The 27,425-nt window shown below is 41.2% G+C and overlaps 1 protein-coding gene across 1 annotated transcript in view; it reads right to left on the bottom strand.

Annotated features, from left to right (window-relative positions):
- wdpcp (WD repeat containing planar cell polarity effector) overlaps nt 1-27,425 on the bottom strand; it is a 48,344-nt gene that overhangs the window by 12,024 nt on the left and 8,895 nt on the right. Inside the window, exons 2-14 of the mRNA XM_033979539.2 lie at nt 24,870-24,941; nt 22,807-22,851; nt 21,159-21,209; nt 20,309-20,379; nt 19,518-19,577; nt 18,843-18,957; nt 15,941-16,077; nt 13,995-14,186; nt 8,584-9,187; nt 6,999-7,187; nt 6,700-6,823; nt 5,659-5,722; nt 296-389 (exon numbers count right to left, since the gene is read on the bottom strand). Of these exons, the coding sequence (XP_033835430.1) occupies nt 296-389; nt 5,659-5,722; nt 6,700-6,823; nt 6,999-7,187; nt 8,584-9,187; nt 13,995-14,186; nt 15,941-16,077; nt 18,843-18,957; nt 19,518-19,577; nt 20,309-20,379; nt 21,159-21,209; nt 22,807-22,851; nt 24,870-24,941 (1,818 nt within the window). The remainder of the gene's footprint in view (nt 1-295; nt 390-5,658; nt 5,723-6,699; nt 6,824-6,998; nt 7,188-8,583; nt 9,188-13,994; nt 14,187-15,940; nt 16,078-18,842; nt 18,958-19,517; nt 19,578-20,308; nt 20,380-21,158; nt 21,210-22,806; nt 22,852-24,869; nt 24,942-27,425) is intronic.

Raw genomic sequence — 27,425 nt, forward strand, 5'->3', positions numbered from 1 at the left:
GTGCGTAAGGAACACACACTCAGCCTGATCCTCTTTGGTATGTATTTTAAGGAGGGCTTGTCAAAGGGCAGTGCTAGAGCCCCTGGTAATGACAAAAAACTAGCCCTATGTGTACTTCCTGGTCATTTTATTAATTCAAAGTTTTAAAAAAGGATATTTAAAGTTCAGTGTTAAATGTGATATTGGGTTGGTGTCACTGCCGGATTTAGCAAGGTTATCAGATGTCCAGAGCACATTTGAGATATAAGAGGGAACAACGTGATAGTTTTTTGGTGGTTAATCATGATTTTCTTACCTGCGTCGACCCGGGCCTCCATTTCATTAGCTTTCCTCCTGGACACATCTGCGAGCACCACCTCACCCTTATCGCTGGCGACATAATGGAGGTCCTTTGAAGGTAATGGAAGAAAGAAAGGAATGTGAAAGTTAATCTAAAATGAATCTAGGCTCCAATGACAATAGTTTTTTTTGGAGGAGTGGGTGACAGTGTTTAGAGGGAGAAGGAGGAAACAGATGAAATAAAAAAATGAGCCGTTTGAAGGCTGACATCAGAAAGACCACCGGTTGGATGAAATGCCGTTTCCTCAAAAAAACTTTGAAATCAGCCTGCTCTGGCACCCCCGCTCGGCCGCGTCTCTCGTTTTGAACTGGGAGGATGTTATCGGCCACATTTCAAAAACGGCAGAGGAGGCGGAAAACTGGTCACCTTTTAAAAACGTTTGCATTCTCTAGCTACAGAGACGTATCCAGCCAAGCACATTATGACACAAGCCTGGGACAATATTGGAAACAGTATGCATGCTCTGTATCTCTGTCTGAGTCTCACACATCCATGGACAGAGATAATATTTCTAAATGATGTCTGAGGGTGCTTCATTTAAGCTCAAGGCTACAGTAATGTTCGTTAATAACCTCACCACAGTGAACTGCTCTGATGATCGCCAAGGCTACAGTCAACTCAAGCCTCTACTTACAGAGTTTAAAGACCACATAATAAGATATAGTCTTAAATACAGATATTCAATTTTAGTTAAATAAACTGACAACATTTTACATCATGTTATTGCAATTGAAAAAAGCCTTTTGTGATACAAATTGAAACTGTGGGAGACTAGAAAATTTTAGGAAGTTGTAAAAAAATATATTTCTTAGTTTTGGGAACACTCCAAATTGATTGAACTGGTGATTTCCAATCCCTAAGCACAACGAGGGGCTTCTAGGGCTGAATGCAAGGCCCGAGGGCCCATCAAAGGGTACAGCACGTTAAGCAAAGTCTTCCGCCTCAGCGACATCACAGGACATCAGTGCCGTGACTCAGGGCTCGCCATGGATAACCCTCAGCTGGCTAAAGCCAGCCCCCAGCTGGGCCTGCACCCGGCCCTAATACCCCATATTGTAACTCAGCTTTTGTACCCCCAGAGGCACAAAAGGGGGTGCCACCTACCAAAAGAGGTGGGGACCAGTGAGAGATTGAGGTTCCAAAAAGGGGGAGTGGGAGCGAATGAGAGAAAGAGAGCCAGAAATTGAAGAGTGTGAATAGGAACAGATTGGGTAATTATAGTGCGAAGCCTGGCCTCTGTGGCGAAGAGTTAGGAGGAAATGTGAAAATGGCACACAACAAAATGGCCTCAAAAGAAGCTAAATCGGCTCCAAGAACTGAGCTGGCTAATTCAGCCCCAGTGAACAAGGACATGGCCCCTCAAGGAGACGTGAGTGAGGCTTTCTAATTGATAACAAACAGAGCAGCAACACCAGAAAAAGGTAGCAAAATAAGAACATGAAAATGTGACAGCAGTAGTTGGAAGTACACATGACAGACCAGTAAATGTACAAAGCTCTTCTCATTGGCGAGAGAATATGACAGACAGGCGAAAACAATATGAACATCTGATGCAGGCTGCCACATTACAGCTTAGCTCCTCATAATACTGAATCAGGAGAGAGAGGCAGCCAAAGAATAAACGAACGAGTGAATGTAAGACGAGGGAGAGAGAGGGTATCAGGCCGACTAAGAAGGGATAACAATAATAGTGCATATAAAACCATCAGATATTACACCTCTTATTCCCTGACGCTCAAATGCGACACTAATCTTATTTATATAAGAGCTTTAGGGGTTGAAGCACGCCAGCTAACTGCACCTATAAAGAGGGCCGTTTCAGTGGGACACTCCGAGGGAGGGAGGGGCTGGGGTGGGCACTGAGAGCCTGATATTGACTGATATTTGGGCTTCCTCCAATAAATGAGGGATTAGTTTAACGGGTACAAAGTGGCCGCACATCAATAGACATGTTTGTGTATGCAGTGCGTGCACAGTCCGGCATATTGGGCTGTCAAATAATCTCAATGGAGGAAGTACAGAGCTCAACAACGTATGGAGCCAAACGTCCAGGATTAAGGTCTATACATCTTGTAATGCCATTTACAGCATATTATCAACTACATCAGATGGATTTTCTGTGCTAAGATTCTAGATTCACTCAGACAAGATCAAATGTTGAGGCATCTGATTCATGCTTTTCAAATGCTTTTAAAGTGCTGTCCTTTTACATTATGGAAAACCTGCCACTTAAATGTGTATGTGAACATTAAACGCATGTATGGAACGTTGCAATTTATTAAACACAAAGAGGTTATGATTTTGCCTAAGCTTTGGTAGTAAAATGCTGAATAATCAGAAGTAAAAATCTATATTCATCATCAGTGGTACAGTGTAATCCCAGGACATACAGCACATCTGTTATACACTTTTATCAGATGAGGGTTTTAATAAGACTAATTAGACAGGTTAACAACAACAATGAGCTTACTGCAGTCTGTCTGTCCTGTGGCATCAGATTGGCAGAGAAGATATGGGCTGAACCTGTTAGACACAGCGGGTGTTATTATTGCTGTATCTGACAAGAATCAAGAAAAAAGAGCAGACGTTGAACTGCGCTATGACACTATTTGATTTAATTAACAAGCTTCATCAAGAGCAAAACACAAGACGAATGTGTAAAAAAAAGTGGGAGGTGAAAAATAAATTGTCATGACTGACGAATGACCTAATTGGGTACATTATCAACTCATTATCAAAGCCTAATTAGGGTGCCACCGACCAGCTTTAATTATAGAAAAAAATGCAAACGACTCACTTACCCCCTACCTTCAACGAGACCCCCCCTCACTACACCCCCAGAGCCACGAGTTCCTCCTCCCCCTCAATTTAGGCCGACACTAAAGTGTTTCATTTGAACAAAAGGTTTGTTATTTGTAAAGGGCTTGGAGGGCCTCTATTGTTAGAATGGAAACAATGGGGTTAAGGAGAGGTAGGGGGCTGGGGTTAGCACTGGGGGTGTATCATGCTGGGCGGAGGTGAAGGTGTGTGCGTTATCGGTGTGAGTCTGTATGCGTGCACTAGAGTGCGTTTGATCAGGTCGATGGTTATTGAGTTCTCGGAGACAGTGAAGTTGACAAGGTTTTTAACGGGGCTGGGGGCTGCCCTCATTAACCCCTCCACCCCGGCCCAATCAACCAAGCAGCAGGTTAAAGCAACAACACAGCCTAATTAGTGCCCGGCAGAGAGCAAAGGGTGAAATGTCAATGTCTTCTTTTTCCTTTGGCTTTTTTGGTCAGTGCACTCCGTGGTCACTCATGCAAAAAGAGCTTGTTTGAAGTAAGCATTGTAAGGTTTAGAATGTTACAGATCTGGATTAAAAAGTTACTTGTTCAACAAAATGCACATTCATTCAAGATTTTTTAGACAAACCTGCAAACCCTAGATGTGAGCAACTGAAAATACACTAGAATTAAAAAGGGTTCAAAAGGGGTTCAAAAAGGGTGGTAGTTTGAACTAAAATATAAATAATTTTGTATATATTCCATCTTTAATCCCACATAAAGTCATAGTAAGAAATTCTACTTTCATAAGCCAGTCCAAGCTAGGGTAACAGTATTGCATAAACTCATTTGTACATGTTTAAACTATTCTGCAGGAGTGTGCCTCTTGCCTGAGACACTGTTCAAATGATAGCTTAAAGGGCCCATATTACGCAATGTTCTCATGTAGGTTATAATGTTGTTTCCTCATCACTAACATTCCTGGAGTTGTGCTTTGCTTCGTTCACACGTGTTTAACATGCAAACCCTGCATATTTAGACATAAGGTGGAACAGAGCATTTTGAGCTTTGCAGATGTACACAGACTAATAATAAAGGGTTACCGGTACTCAAATATCTGTGAATGAAACAAAAACACAACTCCAGGTATGATTCTAATAACGTAACAACATTATAACATGGTATAAAGCTCACAAGAGTCAATTTTGTGTAATATAGGACTAAAGGTTATACAATTTAAAAGCACAACAGTCAAATATGTTGAGTTGGTGAATGAGTGCACTCACTTCATACTGACTGTGTCACATGTGGCACATTTAACAGTGAAGTAATGTAGATAATTCTCTAAGTAGAAGTAAGATTAAAACACAGACTTAAAAAATAATTGCCTTTTCTTTAGCATAACCCTTTTATCATTATATTATGGCTCTCGCCTAAGGTCCTTTTTGTTTAGACAATGTAATGGACCAGTGCACAAAGTTCATAATTGAAGTGGCTGGGCTTCACTGGTGCATTATGACAATCCGCTGTAGATATATGTGCAATGACATCATAATGGTGTCAGGCCTGTAGATGTGTCACTGCCTTTGTGTATGTGGTTAACTGGAAGTAGTGTGACAGTTCTCTGTGCAATTTTTATTATTATCCACATAGTGAAAAGATTTTGGATTCAATATGTGAAATATAATAAGGGTACTGGTAGATAAAAAGAGCATGACTCCTACATGAATGGAGCCCATCTGAATAAGTGTAATATATTCACACACAAAGTCAAAGTAGTGTGTGTTTGAAAGGGTCCCTGCCTCCTCGTGTTCCTTCAAGGTCCACAGGCTTGACTCCACCTATTCAATTTGCTTTCCCAGTGTCTATGTGTTTGTATCAATGTGTTAGGTGTCGGCGAAACTGAATAAAATAGGGGGCCCGTGGAAAAAAAGGGGGTTAAAGACACAGAAGAGCATTTCAGCATGTAGTGCAGGAGAGAGCGGCAGGTTAGAAGGAAGATGAGTGGAGAGGAAAAGGCTAAAGCTAAGGCTAAAAGAGGCAGTGAAAAGATAGGGCCCCTGACTGCGATCGCACCTGCTCTGTGACACGTGCTACTCTCTACTGCAGACTCCAGGCAAAGGCAACAGCTTAGTTCATTTCTAACTCACCTCTATATACAATCTGTGTATTAAAAATGTTCTTAAATCTTTTGCATTTTTCACTGTGTAATGCTTAAAGAACAAATAAATATATATAAAGGGAAAAGTAAAGTTATGAGGCAATAGTGTATGAGAGAGAATGAGTGAGAGAGAATGAATGTTGCACTGATGTATTTATATAGTTGAATATCATTTTAATGTATTTTGTATTTTAATCTGTGTTAGTGCAGAAAAGCTCGACTGGGCCAAAGGTGCCAAATAGAATTAGATGCATGGTCTTATCTGATTTGTGTAGTAGATGTGGTGTACTGATTGGATTGGTTGATGAAAAAATTAAGATTACCTATACAACAGAATTCCAACATCCTAAAAATAAGGCCTGACTTCCTTGTTTTGGTTCCATTTCTCAACTTACCATAAACAGGTCTCTGTCCTCCAAATCTACAGCGAGTAGAAAGGCCTTCTCAAAACGCTGATGCCTGGACAATAGAGAAAAAAGCGTCTGTGTTTTAGATCAGAGGTAATCTTTGTACAGTGTACTTCTAAGATCCACAGAGCTAAATAAACACACCTCTCTGCTGTTTCTGAACCCCAAACCAATGAACAGTCCATAATTGAAGTGAGAATAGCAAGCCCTCTTCCTCGCATCCATAATTAAAGCTGGCAAAAGTGAACAGTGTGTCCCTGAACAAAACGCCTCAACTTTCTGAGTTTGGAGCCAACATGAAACAAACAAATGCTTGCAAAGGCAGTGGGCAGGAGGAGGGGGCTTCCTTCATTTGATGTCGATGGAGAGAAAAAGAATGCAGGTAGGCGATAAGAGAGGAGAGGAGGAGGGATGCCAAACAACGCCGCGGCTCGGCTACAAAGGCTGAGGAAGAAAAAACACTGCGAAAAGGAGGGAATGGTGGGTAATTGCGTGATGGAGAGCGGTGAGCAGCAGTGTGTGGGAACAACAGGGTCTATTTCAGTCAAACAGCCATTTCAAAAGGCTCTCATGGCAGAAGGGAAAATGAAACAACAGTCTAAACAGGTGCATGTGTTGTGAATGACTCAAAGCTGCATTTCTATGTGTCTTAGTGTGTACTCACATTCAAAGGCTATTGCTTTTTTAGGATTATTTAAATAGCAATAGTAAGCCGTATTGACAGAATATTGGTCCTGGTAATGCCTTAAACAGATTGCCCTTAAATCAGTCTATTTGAGTGGAAAGTCGAGAGTCAAAATCAATGAACCGAAGTCACATACACAGCATATGCTTTGATTTGGGTTCAGAAACAATCTAATTGAAAGCGAATGTTACATATTAAAGGTACAAAACTCCAGGAGGGCTCACACCAGAGCCAAATCTGACCCCTGACCTCCCACAGAAGCACAACACAAAGCAGCACTTCCCTCAAGGGAGGAAATTAGGGAAAACAGTATATGTCCACAGCTGAAAGAACGAAGAGATTACCTGAGGAGGTGATGAAAAAAGCGCCGGGCGTACTTGCTCACAGGGTCTCTGTACTCCAGAATCACTGTATCACATAAAGGGGCAGGAGCAGCATAAAATACACCCAGGGCTGCTTCCAGTTGATCTACAGACAAAAATAACTTTAGAGTTGTAAAGGAGAAACACAGTGGATCAACAGAGCCTATATTTGTAATAGCAGAAATAAAAAAACAAAACTAAGTGCTGTAGTAAGGGTTGCAGGCTTAATTAATCCAAATCTAAAAATAAATGGGTGGTGTTCTGTACAGTTCCAAACTCACTTTCTCTCTCTTTGTTGAGTGGCAGTCTGAGCAGGTGGTTGATGATGGAGCTGAGGCCTCTGAAGCACTGGCCTCCTGCAGCGTTAAAGTCCAGGGCCTCCAGGATGCCCAGAGCCTCCTGCACCTGACCACAGCACAGTCTCTGCTGCAGCACCTCCTCGGGACCTATGTGGCCTCCAGACAGAGACCCTGTGGAGCCCCGCAAAAGAGTTGCACATTGTGTTACACATTATGTAATACAAATTAATGTTGCAGTTACAGAAGCGATTGCAATCCTGATTAAAAACATTAATGTCACAGGAAGTTTAATGTGTAGTGAGACACAGCTTCAAGAAGAATTAAAATCACAAGTTGGCAATTTGCAAGCTTTCAAATCCTCCAAAGATCCTTTAAAAGTGACTAATACATCTGCTATTTAATGTGTTTAATATGCAGGTGTGTGACATCAGGCACACAAAGGGGGTGCATTAGGTACATTAAATATCACAGCAATACCACTTCTATCTGCAGCCATTTTTATAATGACCAGTCCTTTATAATGTGTCTTTCAGCATGCTTGCTAGTTTGCATTTCCCAGCCTGCACCACTGCGGGCCCAGCCATGGCCAATGTGTGCCCAGATGAGATAAGTTGGTGCAGCAGGAGGCTTGGGGGGTGGGGTGTACCAGGGAGGCCTGTCTCCTATGGAAAAAGAGAGCTTGGAGCAAAGCCAACTCTTTCTTCCTTGCAGCCTCCCAACTCTCCCATTCTGTTATTTAGCAAGCTTTACGAACAAGTCAGTATCGAAACACAAGCTAACAAATAAACAAGTTAAAGTGTATGTGTGCATTCAGAGAGACAGAAATAGAAGAATACACACACAGGAGGGAGAATTATCAGGGAAAAACAACGAGCAGTGACTTTCTTCATCAAAACCTTGGCAGACGATCAGAGGCGGGGTAGCTATTGTTGGAAGACATCCCCCTTCCCTGCGCACACAGGCAAACACACACTTAAGTGTGCACATTCTTCTACCTTCTCCCACCTCCCACTCACAACTGCATTCACACTGTGGGCCACTGTCACATATTGTTTACACAATCACAATTAAACATGCAGAAACTTAGTCAGGCTGTATGTGTTTAAAAGTGTGGATAGTGCCTTTGAAAAAAATTGATTGGCAAACTTTATCTAGAGCCCTCTCGGGACTCTGCATCCACTGTAAATGATTTATCGGAAAAATGCATCCCAGAAAGTACCTGGGGAGCTCTTGCCCTGGGGTGATTATTGAATGACCTCTGAGAGTGTGACTCTTGCTAACCTTGCCGCTCATCAACAAATTAACTTGACTCAGTTCTCTGCGGTAAGAGGGTCTTGGAATGGCGTATTTACATATGGTTCCAAAAAGAATGGCAGGAGAGTTAAAATTTATTCATAAGGAAGTTGTTCGGACAAAAAGTAAATGTATTCAGTTTGATCTATGAATCCAAACTGAAAAAACATTTTTGGACAGCCAAAACAGGTTAAACACTCACACCAAAGCCTGTAAACTAGCAATACATATCTATACTTTTTATTTTAAAATCCTTTTTGAGTATTTCACTTACCAAATCTAAATCTCAGTACACCAAGAGGTCCTGTGTGAAATGCCAACATGAGGGTCATTGTCCCCTCTGGGCCTCCATCCAGCATGGACCCCCAGTGAAGCCCCTCCAGACTGCCAGAGCAGCGCAGGTGCTGGGTCAGTCGTAGAGTGGCGGCTGAGGTCATCTCTTCAGATAACAATGCAAGGCCTAAAGGAGCTAAGCCGACATCAAAACACATTAGCTCATCCTGTCCTCCCCCAACTACCACCACAGCACCAGATGGATGCCAGGCCAAAAGGGCAGGGGGCACAGGGCAAGAGGCAAGAAGAGAAACTCTGCGCCGTTGGTCATACAGCACCAGGGAGGAGTCCTTTAAGCCCAACATAAGTATGCTTTCTGAGGGGTGAGTGGAGCAGCAGGTGGGCTGGGATGGGAGTGGGATGTGGGTGACAGAAAGACGATGAAGTCGTCCACGAGCACATTCATACACACAGGAGTCAGCCCGAGGCCCCTCTGATAAAGTTTGGGATGTTTGAGGAAGTTCCACTGTCAAGAGCTGATAAGGCTGGAGAAGACTAAAGCGGCAGTCAATGGGGTTGCCTTCTGTGTGGATGGAGTTCAGTACCTAGAGAAAAGAATACAAACAAATACATAGTTTAACCCCACATATTACATCAGTGTAATCTCTCATTTGTCCATCTGTGTGTACCTATTACACATAAACAATCTATTTTACTCTATGTGGTCAATCACATATTGTTATGTGCAGCTGGGACTGTAGGTGGGAATAAAACTGATGAAACTGGTACAGACCATATTTCTTTTTGTAAAGTTTGAACGTTTTTCATTTTCCAAAACCATGTGTAATACAGAGTATAGAGCTTGGTCTACCTCCCAGTAGAACACATTTGGGGTAAAAAGAAAAAAGTTATTGTGATGATTGTTTGAGCAAGAATTCAGATTATTCGCTTGTGCACTAGGACTGTTAGTGAGAGATGGCACAAAGTGAGCATGGCGTGAGAAAGGCAGTGCCACTGGTGGTACTGTTGATAAACAGTACCACTAAACACAGTGGGAGAACACTACAAAACAAATCAGCCGCCCAACTCTTCTACAGCCGGTAAGAGCGCTTTTAGAGAGGATTTCACCTTACCAAAGCCTCTATCAGAGGCCTGCACTGACCATGGCAGCTTTGGCTAAATGAGCCCATTTCTTTTCGCCATGTAGACAGAAAGAGGGATCGGCTGCCTGCCTGCCATCCATCTTTCGCAAAGCTGCCCAGCCCAGTATTTTGGCAGGCATGGCCAAAAGGGGACTTAGAGGCAGGAATGAAGTTCTTTCCTGCCCATAGACTAGACCAGTTGAGGAGCAGATGACTGTCCCCCAAAAGCTTTTCCTCTCTCTAATCCCCACAGCCTGCTCCTGTGGCTACCTGGGGGGTAGGTGCTGTGTGTGTTTATTTCAAACAGACAGCAAAGTCCATGTGAAGTGTGGGCTATACAAGGTGAGCACAGCTATCTGGAGGGCTACATTTCTCCCATTTGTCACATACATGTACTAATCTCACAAATAAATAGTACACAAACGTGGCATGTCCAGAATGCTGTCACAGTAAGCACACTTGAGGTGCACAGAGTTTGACCCTCCACCTCATCTCATCCCCTGTGCCGTTTCATCGCCTGCCCAGCTCAGGCCTGCTGCCCGATGCCAGCATGCCACCATGGCACCGTCAGGAGGAGGCACAGCTGATTCAGCTCAACCCTCCCATAGGCGACCCTTCAAAAGAAGACACAACAACGGCAAGACACTCCTACAAACACCAGTCCAGCATGCATTGTAAACTATAACTTTAAGGATTTATTCACTGTTGCACTGGCCAGACATATTGTATGTAGGGGTTTTAATACTGTTTCTGATGAATATACAGTGCTGACCGTACAGTGTCTAAATGGGAGCATTAATTCTAACTGTTACCATTTGATATGCCAAATCTAGCTGCATAGGGAGTCTAGGTCAAGGTCAGTGTCACACTGTTCTGTTTTTATGTATTTATTTTTGAGCAGAAGCAAACAGCAAACATTGCTAATCATGAGATTACAGAGACAGGACAGGGCTGGGGTCCACAGTGACATTCCACCGGCGAAAGCCTAAAGCACGTTGGGACCTAAACACAAGACAAATTTGAGAAAATGTGTCTGCAGAATGTATGAAAGCTTTGGATGTTGATGATAATTGGTTAGCAGGTGGGAATGCCTCCGACCTGGTGAGTGCAAGTAAAAGCAGTATAAAGTTAATGTAGGAATAGGCCCTAGTCAGACACAAGCCTCTAGTAAGTAGCTTTCTACTGGTTATTGGTTTCAGTGACTGGTCAAAACTATTCTTTTCCATTCTTCTTCTCTCTCACTCGCTGGCACCTTTTTTCCCCTCCGTGGCGTAAAAGATAAAGCGGACGGGCCCAACTGTGTGGCTGGCCCTTGTTCACAGCAGTGGCCTTTTGAAGCCAATTTTCCAGCTCACGGAGCAGAGAAAGACAGGGAGAGACTGGTGGAGAGACTGAGGGACTCAGAGGAGAGTGGGGGGATGAAGGGACAGTGGGTGGTGGGGGGACATTTTTAGGTATGGGAAATAGGGTTAGTGGCTGTAGTGATGTGAAAAAATGCACAGTTGCAGCAAAATTACTATTCCAAATATAACTCACTCCCACTGCCATAATTGGTGCTTGTGCAGAAACGGTAATTGTGGTGTGATGGGAATATTACTGAGACATTCCAACACTGAATGCATAATAAAAAGTATATTGTGTTTTTTTATTTCACAGCGTTAGTTCATTGGTAAGTTGTGTGACAACACTATTTATACATCGTGAGAGTAAAATTTGTTGTTTTTTGGCATTTAATATATTTGCTATAAGAGCAGAAGTTTGCTTTATGTTTTGTTTTATGTTTCGTATCAAATCTTGTTATTCCATTTTATATGTTTCAATATGTCAGTCACTAGAAAGTAGATCTAATGAGTGCAAAAGAGTGTTTGGTGAGAGATAACGCCATAGAATAGTTCATAATTAAACAGTAAAAAACATCTGAATTTAACAAATCAAAGTGAAAGGCGCTGGTTTATGTCATAGTAGTTCAAATAACTATTTTTGATTCCTGGAAATATTTGCAACTTAATTTTACATAAATGTCTGTGCATATAATCAATGTGTTTGTATGTCTGGAAAGAGGCAGGTGGGGTTAAAGGAGGGAACCATGGAGAAAGATCATTAAAAATGTTAACCCGCTGCATAAAAATGTGTTTTTCTCTTCTTCGCACCTTCCAACCCCCTGCATGCCATGGCTCCACTTATCAGCATGAAGTAGAGGGGGGTATGAATTAAGACCACATAGGGAATGAAATCAGACTTTTTTAAATGCCGAGAGACTGGCTAGAAAATTGGCTTAGTGCGGCAGATAGCAAACTGAACAAAAGGAACATATATATGAGCTTGAAGTGATTGAAGTAGCTGCCGTCTCCCGATGTGTGCCTGGCGTTTGATTCTCTTCACGGCTCTTACATAAACTGCTCGCTTAATTTCACACCGCGCATCTGAAAAATGACAACAAACGCTTTCATTAGCACGCGATGGCGCAGACCCGCAAAGACACTTTAATGTTCTGGAAGCGTGGAGGAAAGGAAGGAGGAGTGAAACAACAGTGGGAGGGAGAGGGCCAGAAGAAGGAATAAACTCGGTGAAGGAGTGCGATAAATGTTGAGTGCGTTCCAACACGCGAGATGTGGAAAAACAGCAAACAACATAAGCTTTGATTATTTCAATATTCATAAAGCCCCCTCTACTTTTCATCTCTCCCTTATTTGCAACTGAAGAATTACTTGTCTTAGCATGCAATTCGTAACACATTTTCTCTACTGCTTATGTGGTGAATATTTTGCAGTTGCTCCGTGTACTTTTGTGTGACCCTCTGTTTTTGTGTGGGGAAATCAACAGTGGAATATCTGCTTGTCTGTGGATGTTGAATAGGAGTTGGTAAGCTGTGAACAATTTTTAAATCATATGGTAAGGGTTTACTTTTTAGTAATGGACCATAGAATGCACAAAGATTTATAACCAATTTAAAATGAATATACCAGTAAAAAGTTTCTTTTTACTGGTTTTTACTACTTTCTACATTTTAATAATAATACTACTAATAATAATATAATATGCAAATATATATTTAGAAGTAGTTGTTAATCGACTTATTTTCTTTACTACATAACTGAATGACTACCAGCTCATTCAATATCTCGCTTCATTGAATGAGATGGTGTGTCCAAACTTTTGACTGGTCGTGTACATTTTTAAGCTACCAAATCTGTGTACCTCTTAATGAAAATAATACATAAAATTAGTTGTCATAAATGGTCAGTAATACAGAAACATTTGCCTGGGATCTGGAATGCAAAACTTATTCAATACCGTATAAAGATGTGAGTCACCAGTGAATCTCCCTGTTTTCAAATGGCCGTGATTGACAATTGATTAACCAATAAGGAACACACGGTCCCATCCATACTGGAAATAATAAAGGAAAAAAAATATTACACTGGGCTGAAAAACATTGTGGATTTCTGTAGAATCAATGAGTGAAGCACTAAACTGTTAATCTGAGGTGTGATAAATTAGATTTTACTAGTAAATCATAAGTGACCAATGAGCTCCTTCGTTTCACGTGTGTCACAGAAAAAAAACAGATCTGATTGCACAATCACGTTTGACCGGGCTTGAGACGTGGGGACCAGACTCATATCAATCTGTGTAAAAAAACACAGAAAGATATCATTCTGGATTTGCCAGGCAATAGAATCTTATTAAAACAGTTTGTTTATTTATCACAAATAATGTCAAATCCTGTCAACCCATACTCCAAGCTACTGTGCTTATTTTGTCGGGCATTTAATGGTATCAAAAAATATAATTACATACTCCTTCAAAAATCCAATCGGCAGCACATGTCCTGTTTGTGGCTAAAGGCTGAGCTATGAGAGCTTGTTGGAGGTTCACACACTTTCAGTTAAATTGTTAATGTTCTGAAATGGAATATTGGGATTATTCGTTTAATCAATTATTGCGATTATTCAAGTCACATTACATTGATAATGACTAAAAAATATGATTTGTGAGCATTTCAGAAGCAAATCTATGTCAAAAGTGAATATAAACTCCAAAAAACTAAAAGCGTAAGCTAAAGATGTTTTAGCTGGATGTTTATGTCACTGTAACTTTACTTCAGAAAGTGTGATTCTATAAAGATGGTCACATACTTGAGGAATGTTACAACCGAAACTTTAAAAAATTCACTCCAAACAACAGTGAATTGCAAATCATTATTATTCTTCATACCACAAAGATGTTATATTGTGACATAACAATATGCTGAGGCCTTGGTGCTCACCTTGAGACCCTCGGTGGGGGAGCAGCTGAGCAGAACCAGGTTGTTCCTATGTGATTCTGTGGGACTCCATGGCCACAGCTCCTCTTCAGATTCCACCTGGCTCCACCAGCACAGAGCTATATCCTGCTGACGATTGAGAGCGACGTGTCTGTGTAGCCTATGCCCCTGGCCACTCAGCTCCACACAGAAAAGCTGGACATGAGATTAAAAAGAGCTGATAGCAAAGATCTGTGCTAGTGGAAAAAATAAACAACCACTTCTTATGAGTAAGACAATATGAAATAGCACTACTTACTGAAAAACTCACTGATTGACCCAACTGAGGCTTCACACACCCTGAAACTATCTGTTGCCCAAATTCATCGTCCTTCCCCAATCTACTTCACTATGTTGTTGTCTACGGTTGTTTTTGATCTTCTATTATTAATGTCCTTGTATGTGTTTTGTTCTGTGGGGCTTTTTGTTTTAGCAATGTGCATATTTTTTGGGAAGGTCTGCCACGCTCTACAGGCCACAACACAGAGACACACAGTAATGAGCTCTCGTGGCACTCGGGTGGATGTGGGGAAGGGGGGTACGCACAAACATGCACATAAGACAGCAACAAAGGGAGAGATAAGAAGGAAAAACTGTACATGCGATACATACATACAGACGCAACACATTCACCAAGGCCACTCTATGGAAGTGATTGTGAACAAAGTCAATTTGCAAGTCTTCAAGTGTGACCCTGCTTATATGACCAGTCCAGCTCACTCCCACTTTGTATACTGTATCTGTGTATGTCATTGTCAATGGAAACTCCAAACTCACTGAGATCTAAATGGATGTCTACGCATGTTTTATCAGCAGTCATATTCACAAGAAAATCAAATGCATGACAATATAAATCAACTCATATAATATTGATCAAATTATTAAAAAGAAAAGAATGAACAATTAACTTGAAGAGAACAAAATGTAAACACAGATTATAAATTATAAATTTAATACTTGTGATATAAAAAAAAGGCATCTCATTTGAAATTAAAAGACAAGCAGTGAAAACCAGACTCTTGGGACTAAAATCGATTTTAAAGCCAATGCAAAAATATTACATTGACAACCTGCACTGTATGAATACAGTAAATTTGAGGCTCACTGATCCATGTCTGCCCTACTAACACTTTAGTGGACGAGTGAGGGGAAGGGGGATTTGATTTGGAGCCAAAATACAGACAGGAATAAAAAGATGGAAGGATATATGATGATAAAGGGAACAAAGCGTTGCCCCCAAAGCCAAACGGAGAGATCAGTGACAGATTACAAATGAAAAGGCAAAGAATCTGAAATCAGCGGGTTAATAACACACTCTATCGCAGCTACTCTCCTCCATCCTTCCATCCCTCACTGCCATCTCTTGCCTCTTCTAGTTTTTTCTGCTGGCGTTTGCTGGTCAGCAATAATCAAAAACCACTTTCTGTGGGCCGGATTAGTTTAGCCTCCCAACACCCCCCACTTTCCCTTCTCCAGCTTAGCCCAGTGGACCAGGGCAATCTGGGTGTGAGTGTGCGGGGGATGGGCAGTACCATGTGTGTCCGGACATATGTGTAAGGTGCAGTGCATGCGTGTGGCGTGTATTGTTGGGAGGTGGCTCAGTGTGTGTGTGCGTGAGTGTGTGTGTGCGTGTGTGTGTGAGGCAGAAGCAGAGTGTGTGTCTTATCAGGGCTGTGCTGGAGACAGACTCACGGCAGGAACGATTGCTTTTACACAAACCCACACCACGCATACACTTTAACAAAAGGGTCTGGCAGTAATGTGATAATGCCAAGGTTAGCATTTAGCTAGGTGATCATTGAGGACACAGAGATGTCTTGTTTTAGGAAAGGAATTTAAGGATACTGCTTTATCGCCTTTCTATCAATTAAGGAATCAACTTTAGTCTAGTTCAACTTTAGTCTGATTACCTTGATTTCAGAGGGGGAAAGTTTCTCTGCTTTTCGCACTGTCTCTGATGAGGTGAGGTTCTTCTTGTTGATGTACACTGCACACAGCTGGCTTTGCTCCAGGAAGGACAGCACAATCAGCCTATCAGTGACGATTGCTGCATTGACATAATCACAGTTGTTCATGACATTAGAAAAGATGCTGTATTTAAAGCAAATAACTTGTTTTCCATTTCTCCCTCATCACTCTGTTCATCCTTGACTTTTACAATCTTTTTTCTATACTTCATCTCTTACTTCCCCTCGTAGTGCAAGCTCTGAGGTCTTTTTGTGAAAGAAGAAAACACTTGATCCTGTTCAACTCTTCACAAGCTGCATGGAGACGCTGATTAGCAATTAAGCTCCTCTCCTTCAAAATTAATCTGTTTATGAAGCCAATTAAATGGAAAGGGGGGTATTACACATGTCTCTCAGATATTCCGCTTTGAGTTGAGCGAGGAAGGCTGCACCCCGAGATTTAGAAATCTAACCAGCAATTAGCTATGTTGATGTTTGTGAGTATTTACAACTGCGCTAGTATCAGTATGATTACACTTCGTACTGATTCAAACCACTGTGTACATTTTCACAAGAGAACAAAAAATACTGCTAGACAAAAACATACAAACTGGCATCTTAAAATCAGGTCAACTCAATAAAATGTGTCCCAAATACAAAGTTGGATTATAGGGCATTTAAGGAAAAAAATGTTTGGTTCCCAAACTATGACAAAAAAAATGTTATTAACAAAGTGTTGGCTTTTCCATACAAGGTTTAATGCAATAGTAAGCGTCTTTGTGGTAGATTACAGACGAATCAAGTTAAATGCAGTTTAGTATTGATCTCTATGGGTGTCTATAAACAGGATTACATTTAATCCTATTCATTCCCAAATGAAGGAGTGGATATGAAAACAGACTGGTCCAACACTGAAGCAGGTGGCAGGGTTGGTATTAAGGGCCAGACCTTCCTGACCCAGCCCAAAACCTCAATGCACCCCTCTGACACATCCACACACCCATTGTGTGTAAATGTGTACTTACTGCAAGAGAAACTGCACAGATGTCATGTATACTACTATGAATGTTAGCCCTCAACCATGTCTTACGCATGCACTGTTAGCAACACACTCTCATATGTGTATTCAAAGCCACACGCATGAAACAAACTAGTGGCGCTCACAGTCCCTCTCTCATACACATTCTACTAAATCCATTTAATGCCATCTCCTCAGCAGCATGTTGACATAAGAGGCCAATAGGCTTAACCAAAGCACATTTAAACGTGGGTAAATGAAACCAGCAACGAAAAATCACTTAAGGATGCTTAATCGTGGAGCATATGCTCAGCTTAGTCTCGTCATCAGCCAATGGAAGCTTGTAATACTTTGATGGTGTAAAATACATGTAATCTAAAATTTGGTATGATGAAACCATGGCTCCTATTATATTCTGCAGTTTGAAACCACAGGCCTACATTGTCTCAGAAGACAAAACAACCAACACTGGTACCACTTTCTGTAGTCTGGGACAAATACGTTGCCAGCATATAGTCAGTTCAGTGTATGTGAATATAACAATCTTGGTTTATCGTTATCAACCAAGACCTCAGTTTAGTTGAACTGGTCAAGTATGAATCAAAGTTAATACTAAAATAGTATAAATTCTAAACATAGAAGCAGCATAGGCTACTCACTCAGCAAACATCCCAACGCCACACACAGTCTCACATTGCAACTGTACACTGGATAATTAGATGTTTTAAATGTGTTTGATGGTGTGATGTAGCCTGCCTTGCTATTCTAATTGTCTGAGCTAATTTAACAAGTGACAGATGTTAGAACAGCCTCTAACTTACACCCCTGACACACACAAAATCCCCGGAACCCACCCTCTCACACCCATTACTCTAATAATTAGTGCCTCCGAGGCTTTGAATGGAGCGCAGCGGGAGCCGAGCGCTGTGTGTACCTGGCTGACTGTGTGTGACCCTGTGTATTTGCCACTGTGTACATCCGTGTGGACAGACATTACTGTAAGTGCCTGGATCTGACCCTGAAAAAGATTGTGCGTTGTAATTACATGTGTTAGAACAAATGGACAAATGAGTGTGTGCACAGGGAGAGTGCATGGCAAGGCTTTATCAGGTGTCTGGAGACCTGAGTGGAAGGGAATAGGGCGGTGTTATGGGCAAATAATTGATACAGAGAGAAAGAAATAATTAGCAGATTTGGGCTGGTGTCCACAGCCCCTTATTCACTCCTGCCAGAGCTGCAGAGCAAAGGCAAGGAAGTGTGGGGAGGTGGTAGTCCCTGGAGGAATGCACAATGGAGGAAAAACACTGATGGATGCTCTTAAGGGAAGGCCCCTGGACGCACACAGCACAAAAGGATTTGCCCACAATTAGCCACCGAAGTTGCAGTGCTCACCTGTGGCACCTGTTATGTTTGTGCTCAATTGAAAGCTATTGTGTGACAAAGTAGAAAGCCAAAAGCAGTTTGTTTCTGTAAATGCATGAGATGACAGACTGAGCATGTAGTTTTACTGACAGTGTGACAGAAAGTGAGTGGTCGACTATTTTGCAGTTTTTAAATACTGAATGTAAATGTTGAGTCCTGTCTGTGTGGATGACCGTGGGTAGACATGAGTATCCAGGTCATGTAAGAAACAAAAAAAATGGTGATTTGATTTTTTTTATTCTTAAATCTTACTGTGTTAGTACATCCTCTGAAATATTTGCATCATAATTTCATTCAGGGCTTTTATAAAAAAGGTGCATCAGAGTTCATTAGCTTCACTGGTAGAAGAGGAAAAACCATAGATACTGGGCACATGCTAAATAAGGTACATACATGATTTGAAATAATAAAGAAACTTTAACTAACCGTCAGTCACAGTGTTGCCTGGAAGTCGTCCAACTAATGTGCGGTCGACACATACTTGTTCCAACTGAGGTCCATTCAGTGATAGGGTTATCAGTATCCCACTGCTCAGCATCAACTGCACAAATAAATAATATTAATATTTGGTCATATTTTAGCATTGATATTTAATAAACTTATCCACAATTGTGTGACCGTATGCCTCATTTTAGGTAGGGTATATTGGATCTTTCTTAAATATTTCATAAACATTTACCCATCTGTACCCTAAGACCCAAATCAAATCTTGATTTTACTGACTGTAATGATGATTTTATTACAAAAATATTATACATGATGTACAAGTTGTTTATGTTTTCATTTTGTGTTTTGGTTCTCAAGTCCAATATCCAATCAAAAAGCAGAATGAGCCTCACACTATCACCAAAGACCTATGTACAACAGAACCCCAGCATCTGCAGCCAATCATTTATTAGTGCTAGTGCAGCCTCTGCATCTCACAGTAAATGCTGGATGATCTGAGGTGTAATTTGTATATAATAATTACTTACTAACAATTATCACTACTAGACATTTTCTTGGCTCATTATACAAAATAAAATAAATAGAATAGTAAGTCGCTTTTGAACTTCAAAAGGCCCCGTTTATCTGCGTCACTGGCCTTAGAGGGGTGTGTACCTGGCAACAGTTCTTGCTTCTCCATCTGTTGTGAACGCAGGTGCTGGTCAACAACAGTTCCTGGATGGACAAGGTGATGAGAGTGGTGAGAATAAAACATATATAATGTAATGTAATGTATGAAATACAGAGTTAGATTTGATTCTTTTACAAAATAGTTCTAATGCTATGGAGAGTAAGAAGATGAAAGGAGATGCAGGTAGTGTGCAGTGTGCAGTGTGCAGTGTGCAGTGTGCAGTGTGTGTGCGCGTAAGGTCACTCATTCCAGGCACATTCCAGGCCCAGCTGGGGTGATTGGATGGGAGGAGAGAGGGAAGGAGTGTGGGTGTGGAGGTGAGTCGGGGTGTTTCTAGTTTCAGACAATAGTTCTGGGTGACAGGAGGGAGGTGCATGGACGGCTAATGTTGTCTATGTGCATGCATTCTCGTGGAACAGACAGGTCCTGGCAAAACAAAGCTTGGTCTGTACTTCCATAAGTTCTGAGGCGAAGAAGAGGAAGAGAGGAAGGGAGGAAGGATGAGGGGCAGCCTGTAGACCCTGATCCCCTCAAATATCCCCCTCGATGACAGAGCCAGGCCGAAAGAGAGGTGATGAGAGAGCACAAGGAGAAAAGAGAACAAACGAGAAATGACATAGTGAGTGGAGAGAGAGGGAGAATGGAGAGAGAATGCCCTTATTTGTTAATCAATCGGCCGTTTCGGAAAGGGAAAACTCCCAAACTCCCCTGAGAGGGAAAGACGATGAAGGAGGAAGGGAGGGGTCCCTGGGAGGTTAAGAGAGGGGGCGTGTACCTCCAACTCTTTGAGCGAATCACGAAGCTTCTCAGGTCTGTGATTTCTAGGGTTCCATGTGAGACCTCGAGCTGCAAAGAAAATAACATTATTAGAAGGTTAGGACTTTGAAAAGTAAATTCATTATTCACGTATTATGACCAGGTCAAAACATATAATAAGACACAAAGTCCCATATAATTCTTATTTATTGTGAATTATAGGGATCATGATTTTCAAAGTAACGTGTAATTGAGAATTGGAAAACTACAAAAGGAAATTCCAAAGGCAAAGAGTTTAGGACCAAAGTTATCTACCAAACGCAACCTTGCAGTTTGCAGCACATATCTTTCACATGCATTTTAATTTCACAGCCACCCGTCACTGCATGAATCTCTAGTGATTACACCAAGGGAGGAAAGGAGACGTGTTTAAAAGAGCTAATTGAATTTTTGGTTTATACTTTTAGTGGGAGAGGAAAATGTGGAGGAGGTCTGCTGTTTTCACTATGCTGCAATCACACTGCTATCTGTTTATTTGCCTGCCTGTCTTTTCATCTCGACTGAAACAAACTATTAAAAAGGGTTCTCCATTAAGAATGAGTGGGAAGGGGAGGTAAACAGATGCATGCAAATAAGGGATAGAGTGTGTGTGTGGTTGTGGGGGAGTGTTCGTCTCCTGATAAGGCTGTTTGTATTCCACTACTGGGTGACAATCAGGGAAAGAAGCACAAGAGGGAGAGATGGTACAGTTGACTGCCGAGAAGAGTCGTTTACACAAGATGGTCATTCAGAGGGAGACGGCCACTACTTCAGCCTTCTTATTAGATCTACTCAATTATCTGGGAGAGGGCCATCAGCTGCTAACTCACCTTCACAGAAATGCAGTTTCTCATTGTAATAGTGATGCTCAAGTGGGCCAGCTGCAACAGAAAAGCCAGACATTTAATGAGTGTATAACTTGCACAAAAGAGGAAGTGGGCAGTGATTTCATCTAGAGCTCAAACATCCCAGCAACTCCAAAAGCGTGTGTTGGCACAATGCAACCTAAAACCAAGCGTCATGGCCCAGATGCCTGAGGCAAGAAAGTGGCCAGTGTGGCGCTAGGCTCTCTGGCAGGCAGGAGCAGCTTCAGGATTAGTAGTATTAATCAGATAAGAGGCCAGACAGGCCCAGACATGGGCACCTGCTCCTCAGCCAGGGGGCCTGGCTGCAGGGCACCCCTAGAGTCACTCTGATGAGCTTGGGTCTCCCTCTAGTGGTTAGAAAAGGAATTATTTCTTAAATATTTAATTGAAGCAGTCTCTCTTGTTTGACACAGTTATCTTTGTACAGTTATAGTACAATTATGACACTCTCAAGAGCAGAAATCTTCTCCATAAATTTGTCTAACAAATTTTTTCATACAAATGAAATACATGACATAATTCTGCACAAATTCAAATGAAGCACACCATGGTAATAATGAATGAAGCCTCCTACAAACACACAAACACACAAACAGAGCCTTTCTAAAGCTAAATGTCATAGCATGATTCTAGCCACACAAGTCAGACAGAGTTTACTGTAATCTTTGGTGTGGCCATGACCCAAGCTCCAGTCTGAAGTATTAGGATACTTTTGGATAGTGATTCAGCTCCCCTTGTCTGTGGCTCCCCCTCCCTTGCTCTACTCTGATATCAAGCCACACTTTAGTAATCCTCCAAATGAAAGGATTTGGAGCGAGAGCATCGTCTCTCTTGTGAAGATTGAAATGAAAGAGAAGGTATCTGCTCAGATGAGAGGCGAGGGAGAGAACCACATGATGAAACACAGGCGCAGTGAGAGGAGGTACAGAAATACTGTACAACAAAATAAGAGTTGGAGAAAAAGAATTATGCAAAAATACGGTAAACATAAATAATTTTTATTCCTTTCAATTTTAACAAAAACTTTGAAATATACTGTGTGAAAACCGCTAAAACACCAAATTATCTGTATGGACCATGATGTAATGTCTGTGACTGTGACAGTGAAGATCAAATAAAGTGGTCTACAGATCCAACAAGAGAAAGAGGCCCATCTCTTCACAGTGGCTCAGACTGGAGAGCGATGAGCATGCTTCCAGATGGTAACAGAAACCTTCAGCCCGGGGCAATATGAGGCTGGACTACATGGGGCCTTATGCTATGTGATCTAGGCAAAAGTCAACAGTTTAGTTTTCCTATCGCTGTGTGGCAGGACCCCAGGTCAACACGAATACAGGCAGAGATAGACGCGCAGACAGGACTAATAATAACCAATGTGGAATGTGTATTTAAAGGTTTAGGGTTCTAATCCCACATATTAACAGTCTAAGTGTATATTGGCGATGTCCTGTGTGGGGGACAAGAAGCTGTATAGCACTGTAATATGTGTGAGTAATATAGTCGCCTTCAAAATCCCTTCCTCCTACATAAGAAAATATACATACACTGCAAAAACAAGACAAATAGCAGTTATCTTTACCACAAACAGACATCCAATATAAACAGTATTTACCTGGCTCTCCTTTATCGTAGTACTGATAGGTGCCAATATCTGTATCTGTGGGGCAGAGGAGAGGGAGAGAAAGACAGAGCAAAAAACGATGAGCATCTCGCTGTCAGGGAAAAGCACAAGGCAGATCAGCAATTTCGCACAGCGGGATAAACAATCGCTATCAGCCAGTGGCCTGTCCCGTCTGCCTGCGCTGAAGCTAAGATAAGACCCAAGGAGAGAGACCGAGGGAGGGAGGGAAGGGTGAATTGGAAGGGGGTCCGAGCCGAAATGGAGGGCGCGGAGGGGTTTTAATAAAGACAGAGGAGTGCCTTAACCCGTCACCACCTGAGGGATAGACAGATTTATACATACGACATATATATTTAAAACTAGACAGAGGCGGGCAAGAGAAGCCCTCTGAGTATGTCCACAACCGCACAAAGTTGCTGAGTGGAGTGTTATTCCTGCAGGCCCAGAGCGTAAGCAGCCAGATTTGCACAACACATCGTTTCTTTATCGCTGCACTGCTGTTGGCTGCTGCCGTTGCTCCCGAGGCCAGGTCACACTAATAGAACAGGAGAGCATGCAAACACAGCACCTGAATACATATGCACATACAGCTCTGCAAATGAATGATGTAAGCTAATATAGTAGCAGACTTCACTCAGGTTTGTAGTTTTATGTGCCTGATATAACAATAATGGGGGACTCAAATTAGTTTATCCAAAATGTGATATTGGTTAGTGGGTTTAAAAAGGGGCTGCAACTAACAATTACTTCACACCAATTAATCTGTGTATTATTTATTTTTATTTTTAATTGAACCATAATCTGAAATTAGGCATAAATATGAGATGTTAAAAGAAAATGGACCAACATGCTTAAAAACTACTGTGACTTGATGGTGATGATGATAATGATGGCAGATCATTTTCCAGAAAAATTTGTGTTGTAGTGTTGTTGTTTTTTATCAGCACATGCCATGTTTTACAGTTGGTATACAGTGCCATAAATCACAATCAGTTACTAAATTAGTTGTTGATTAGTTTTAATAAGTAGGGATGCACCGTTCTGATACTGGTATCGGATATCGGCGCAGACACTGAATGATCTGCTGAATCAGATATCAGCTTGCAAATATCAGTTTGGACATATACATTGATGTAATAAGACTATTTACAGGTCGTAGTCCGTCCAGAAAGTCTAAGGGTTTGAACTTTTATTTATACAAAGCTGTTCTGTAGCTAGAGTTGTACATTGGAAATATATAACAGCTACGTAACGCGGCTGGATCAGTTTTGTCTTGCTTTATTTTTCTATAAAGAAAATAAATGCTATTTTCAGTCTCTGCACTGGTATCGATTGATATCAATGTACCTTTTGATAATCCAGTTGAATCTATCATTATAAATTTGATTAGTTGTTTCACCTCTAATTTACAAAATATGCTATAAAACATACAATAAAAGTGAACTGTTGGGTAATATTCCCGTGGTAAAAGTAAGTTCAAAATTGTTCAACACAATTTTATTCCAGTTTTTAAATGTTACTTTTCACTAAAGAAATGGTTTGATTGGCTATGACACGCCTCAGTGATCAAGTCCTTTTCTTCAGATGTATCCTTCCACATTTTACAAGATAGTGCAAGACACACGGGGCAGGGGAAAAAACAAACAAATATAGGATATGTCACCACCATCCCCAGCACGGCACATGTACACGTCCAAACACAAACACAAAGACAGCCACAGAGAGACACTATCTACACCTGGAGCTCAGCAGACTGTGAAAGACAAGACAAAATGGAAAAGAAGGAAAAAAACTGTGATTTTCTCTTGGCGGAGGGTTGGTCTAACAATTGGGAAGCCAAAGAGCACAAGGAAAGTTAGAGAAGGAAGTAGTTCTCAAGTGACTAAGGACAATGAATGAAGACTAGCGGCCATTTGTGTGGTCTGAGTTTGAGAGGAGGTGAGAAAACAAAGTGAGCGCTGACAGAGTTGGACACAGTTGGACCAAAAGCAGAAAGAAAGAGAATGACAGAGAGAGGAGCAGAGAGAGATTGGACAAGCAGATAAGGCCTTTACCATTGACTTGCAGTGAGCTCTTGGTGGACCACAAGTGCAGTTCAGCCAAGCAGAACGCCATCTGACGAGGACCTGTAACCCGAGTGCGGACAAGAGGAAGAAAGAGACAAAAAAAAACAGTTAATCAGAGACGAGGTCGGGCAAACAAACACTGATGTTGTAAAGATACTGAAACTTCAAACTTGATTTTGATACTAAGGAATAGAGTAGATCCTGAATACCATTTCAGATACAACAATGATAATTAAAAAACACTCTTTCTTTAGGCAATAGAATGCAATTTTCACCAATAAATAATAGCACTTTCTTTTATATTACCATGTGGCCTTATATCTGTGTAATCTCTCTGTGTCATCCAGTTAAGTTCCATAGTGGTCCATGTGGTCTTATATTGGTTCTCATACAGCTCAAGATCATACTAAAACTATTCAGGAAAGGTTCATTTCTGTCCTGTGTGAATTTTAGTATTTATACTTGCTCAAATGATTATCTAGTTTCAATACTAGTTTTAGTACATGATTTTCATTCTGACTCTCATTGTAGAAACCCATCTTTCCTCACACTCATCATGACAAAGGCTGGGAAGAGGAGTATTCAGCCTGGCATCACTAAAAATCATTGTGTCAAAATCATAGTATTTTTAATTCAGAAATTTGGCTGAAATTTAAGACCACCACTCCAATACATTTTTTTTAGCAGTTATTTTTATATTGTATTTTTGAGCTACGTAACTTCCCTCAATAAATAACATATCTCAACATTTTTATTGTATAGTAAAATTTCAGAAATTAAAACTTAAATATTAAAATACAGATTGATGCTATAAGAGAACCTTTATAAGACTGGTACAAGAAATAGGTACAGGAGGTTGGCAACAGTTGGCAACAACGTTTTTTTGGTCTATGAAGTAAAACAGTTGACATGTATAGGTAAAAGACAGCTTAGGTATCCTAACCGTGCTTGGCTCTTGACAGGCAGACAGCCCTACACACCTTGACCTTAGATTGACTTGGGAACTGGTTGAAGGTGAGCTTATATTCATACAACACAGACACTAGTGATGGACAGACACTCGGCAGGTGACAGCTTCAACAAAACTGCATTCCAAACATCACTATGCAGCAAGTCTCATCTTTCTCGCTTTTAACCTTTACAATTAAAAACTAGAATGAACTCTATGAGTTGTAGTAACAAATCACAACATGCATTTTTTTTTCCTCTGCCGCACTAGTCCAACTACTACTAGTACCAAAAGAGATATAGACTGAAATCATGAATTGGATTAGCGTGTGATCAGTCATATGTAAACGAGTTTGATGACATCCTTTTGTTGTCTCATACGCAGTTTTATGCCAGAATTTTGTTTGCACAATGTGATTCAAGAAGCTTTAAGTTAGTCATTGGTCCAAATAGTTTTTAAAGGCTGTCCCATGGTAGTTGTGATATGATTTAGGTTCATTTTACAGTTCATTCACTTTTTCTGCAATTCTTGAACCTCAACCTCAGAAATTGACAGGCATGTTTTTGCATATTTAGGATGCATTACCTTAATATTGTCTGAATATCATCATTGTGATAACATGGAGTTATATTTTTTGTCATTATCGCTAACCCTGTGGCTATATAAACAGAACAAGGTGAAGGAAAGGAAAAATTCTCTGTTCAGGCTTTATGAACACACCATAGTCACATGCTCTTTCATCTTGGCAACTGCACAACTTTAAACACAATGTTGACAAATCACATGTTGCTAATTTGTGCAAACAGTTTCTTTACTCTTATGCTTTGGACCAAAAGACTCAGTCATGTGTAAACTGACAATGTTGCAATATTCCTTTTCCATATCATGGTAAACTACCCACACACCTAAATGTATGCAGGGATCCACATATGCTGAAAGCTGTGCAGCTTCTGGCCAGCTGCCATACTGCGTCCTGGCTGAGGTTGCCGCGGGTAACCTTCCCTCCTGCAGTGCATTGTGGGAGTGTGGAGCTGACATACAGAGGGCCCGGGTGAAGAGTGGGGGTCTAGGTTATTGTACCCTGTCTTTGCACTAGTAAAGATACTGCTTTAACATCAAAGCAGAGGAGGGAAAACATATGCCTCCTTTTCAAACACAGTCCACAGGAAGCACGACCTTGTCTGCTCTGTGTCTCTTTTACACTGTGCCCTCTGGGTGAGCACTGAGCGTGTGCGACACAAAGTGCCTTTGAGGGACAATGTGGTCTGTGCTAGGATCTTCAGGTGAATATACATGGTGCAGAAAGAAATCTTTTTAAAGAAGGGATATTAAAACTAACAACATTTGCCTATTTAAAAACATTTTAATAATGTTTTACTGACAAGCATTCAACAGATGATTCAAGTTCAGTGAGGGAAGTTTATATCCAAGTCTTGTAAAATATACTGAATGGTATTTCCTCTACCAATTTCCAGTCCAAGGTCAGAAGAGTCTTTATTAGAATCTCTCTGTCACCATCACTTCCTCTCACCATTTCACTCTCACTTAACACCTGACTACAGGGTTAGAGAGCTCAAGCTATCTATGTAGACATG

Source organism: Periophthalmus magnuspinnatus, chromosome 15 (genome assembly GCF_009829125.3).
Source record: "Periophthalmus magnuspinnatus isolate fPerMag1 chromosome 15, fPerMag1.2.pri, whole genome shotgun sequence".
Classification (NCBI taxonomy): Eukaryota; Metazoa; Chordata; class Actinopteri; order Gobiiformes; family Gobiidae; genus Periophthalmus; species Periophthalmus magnuspinnatus.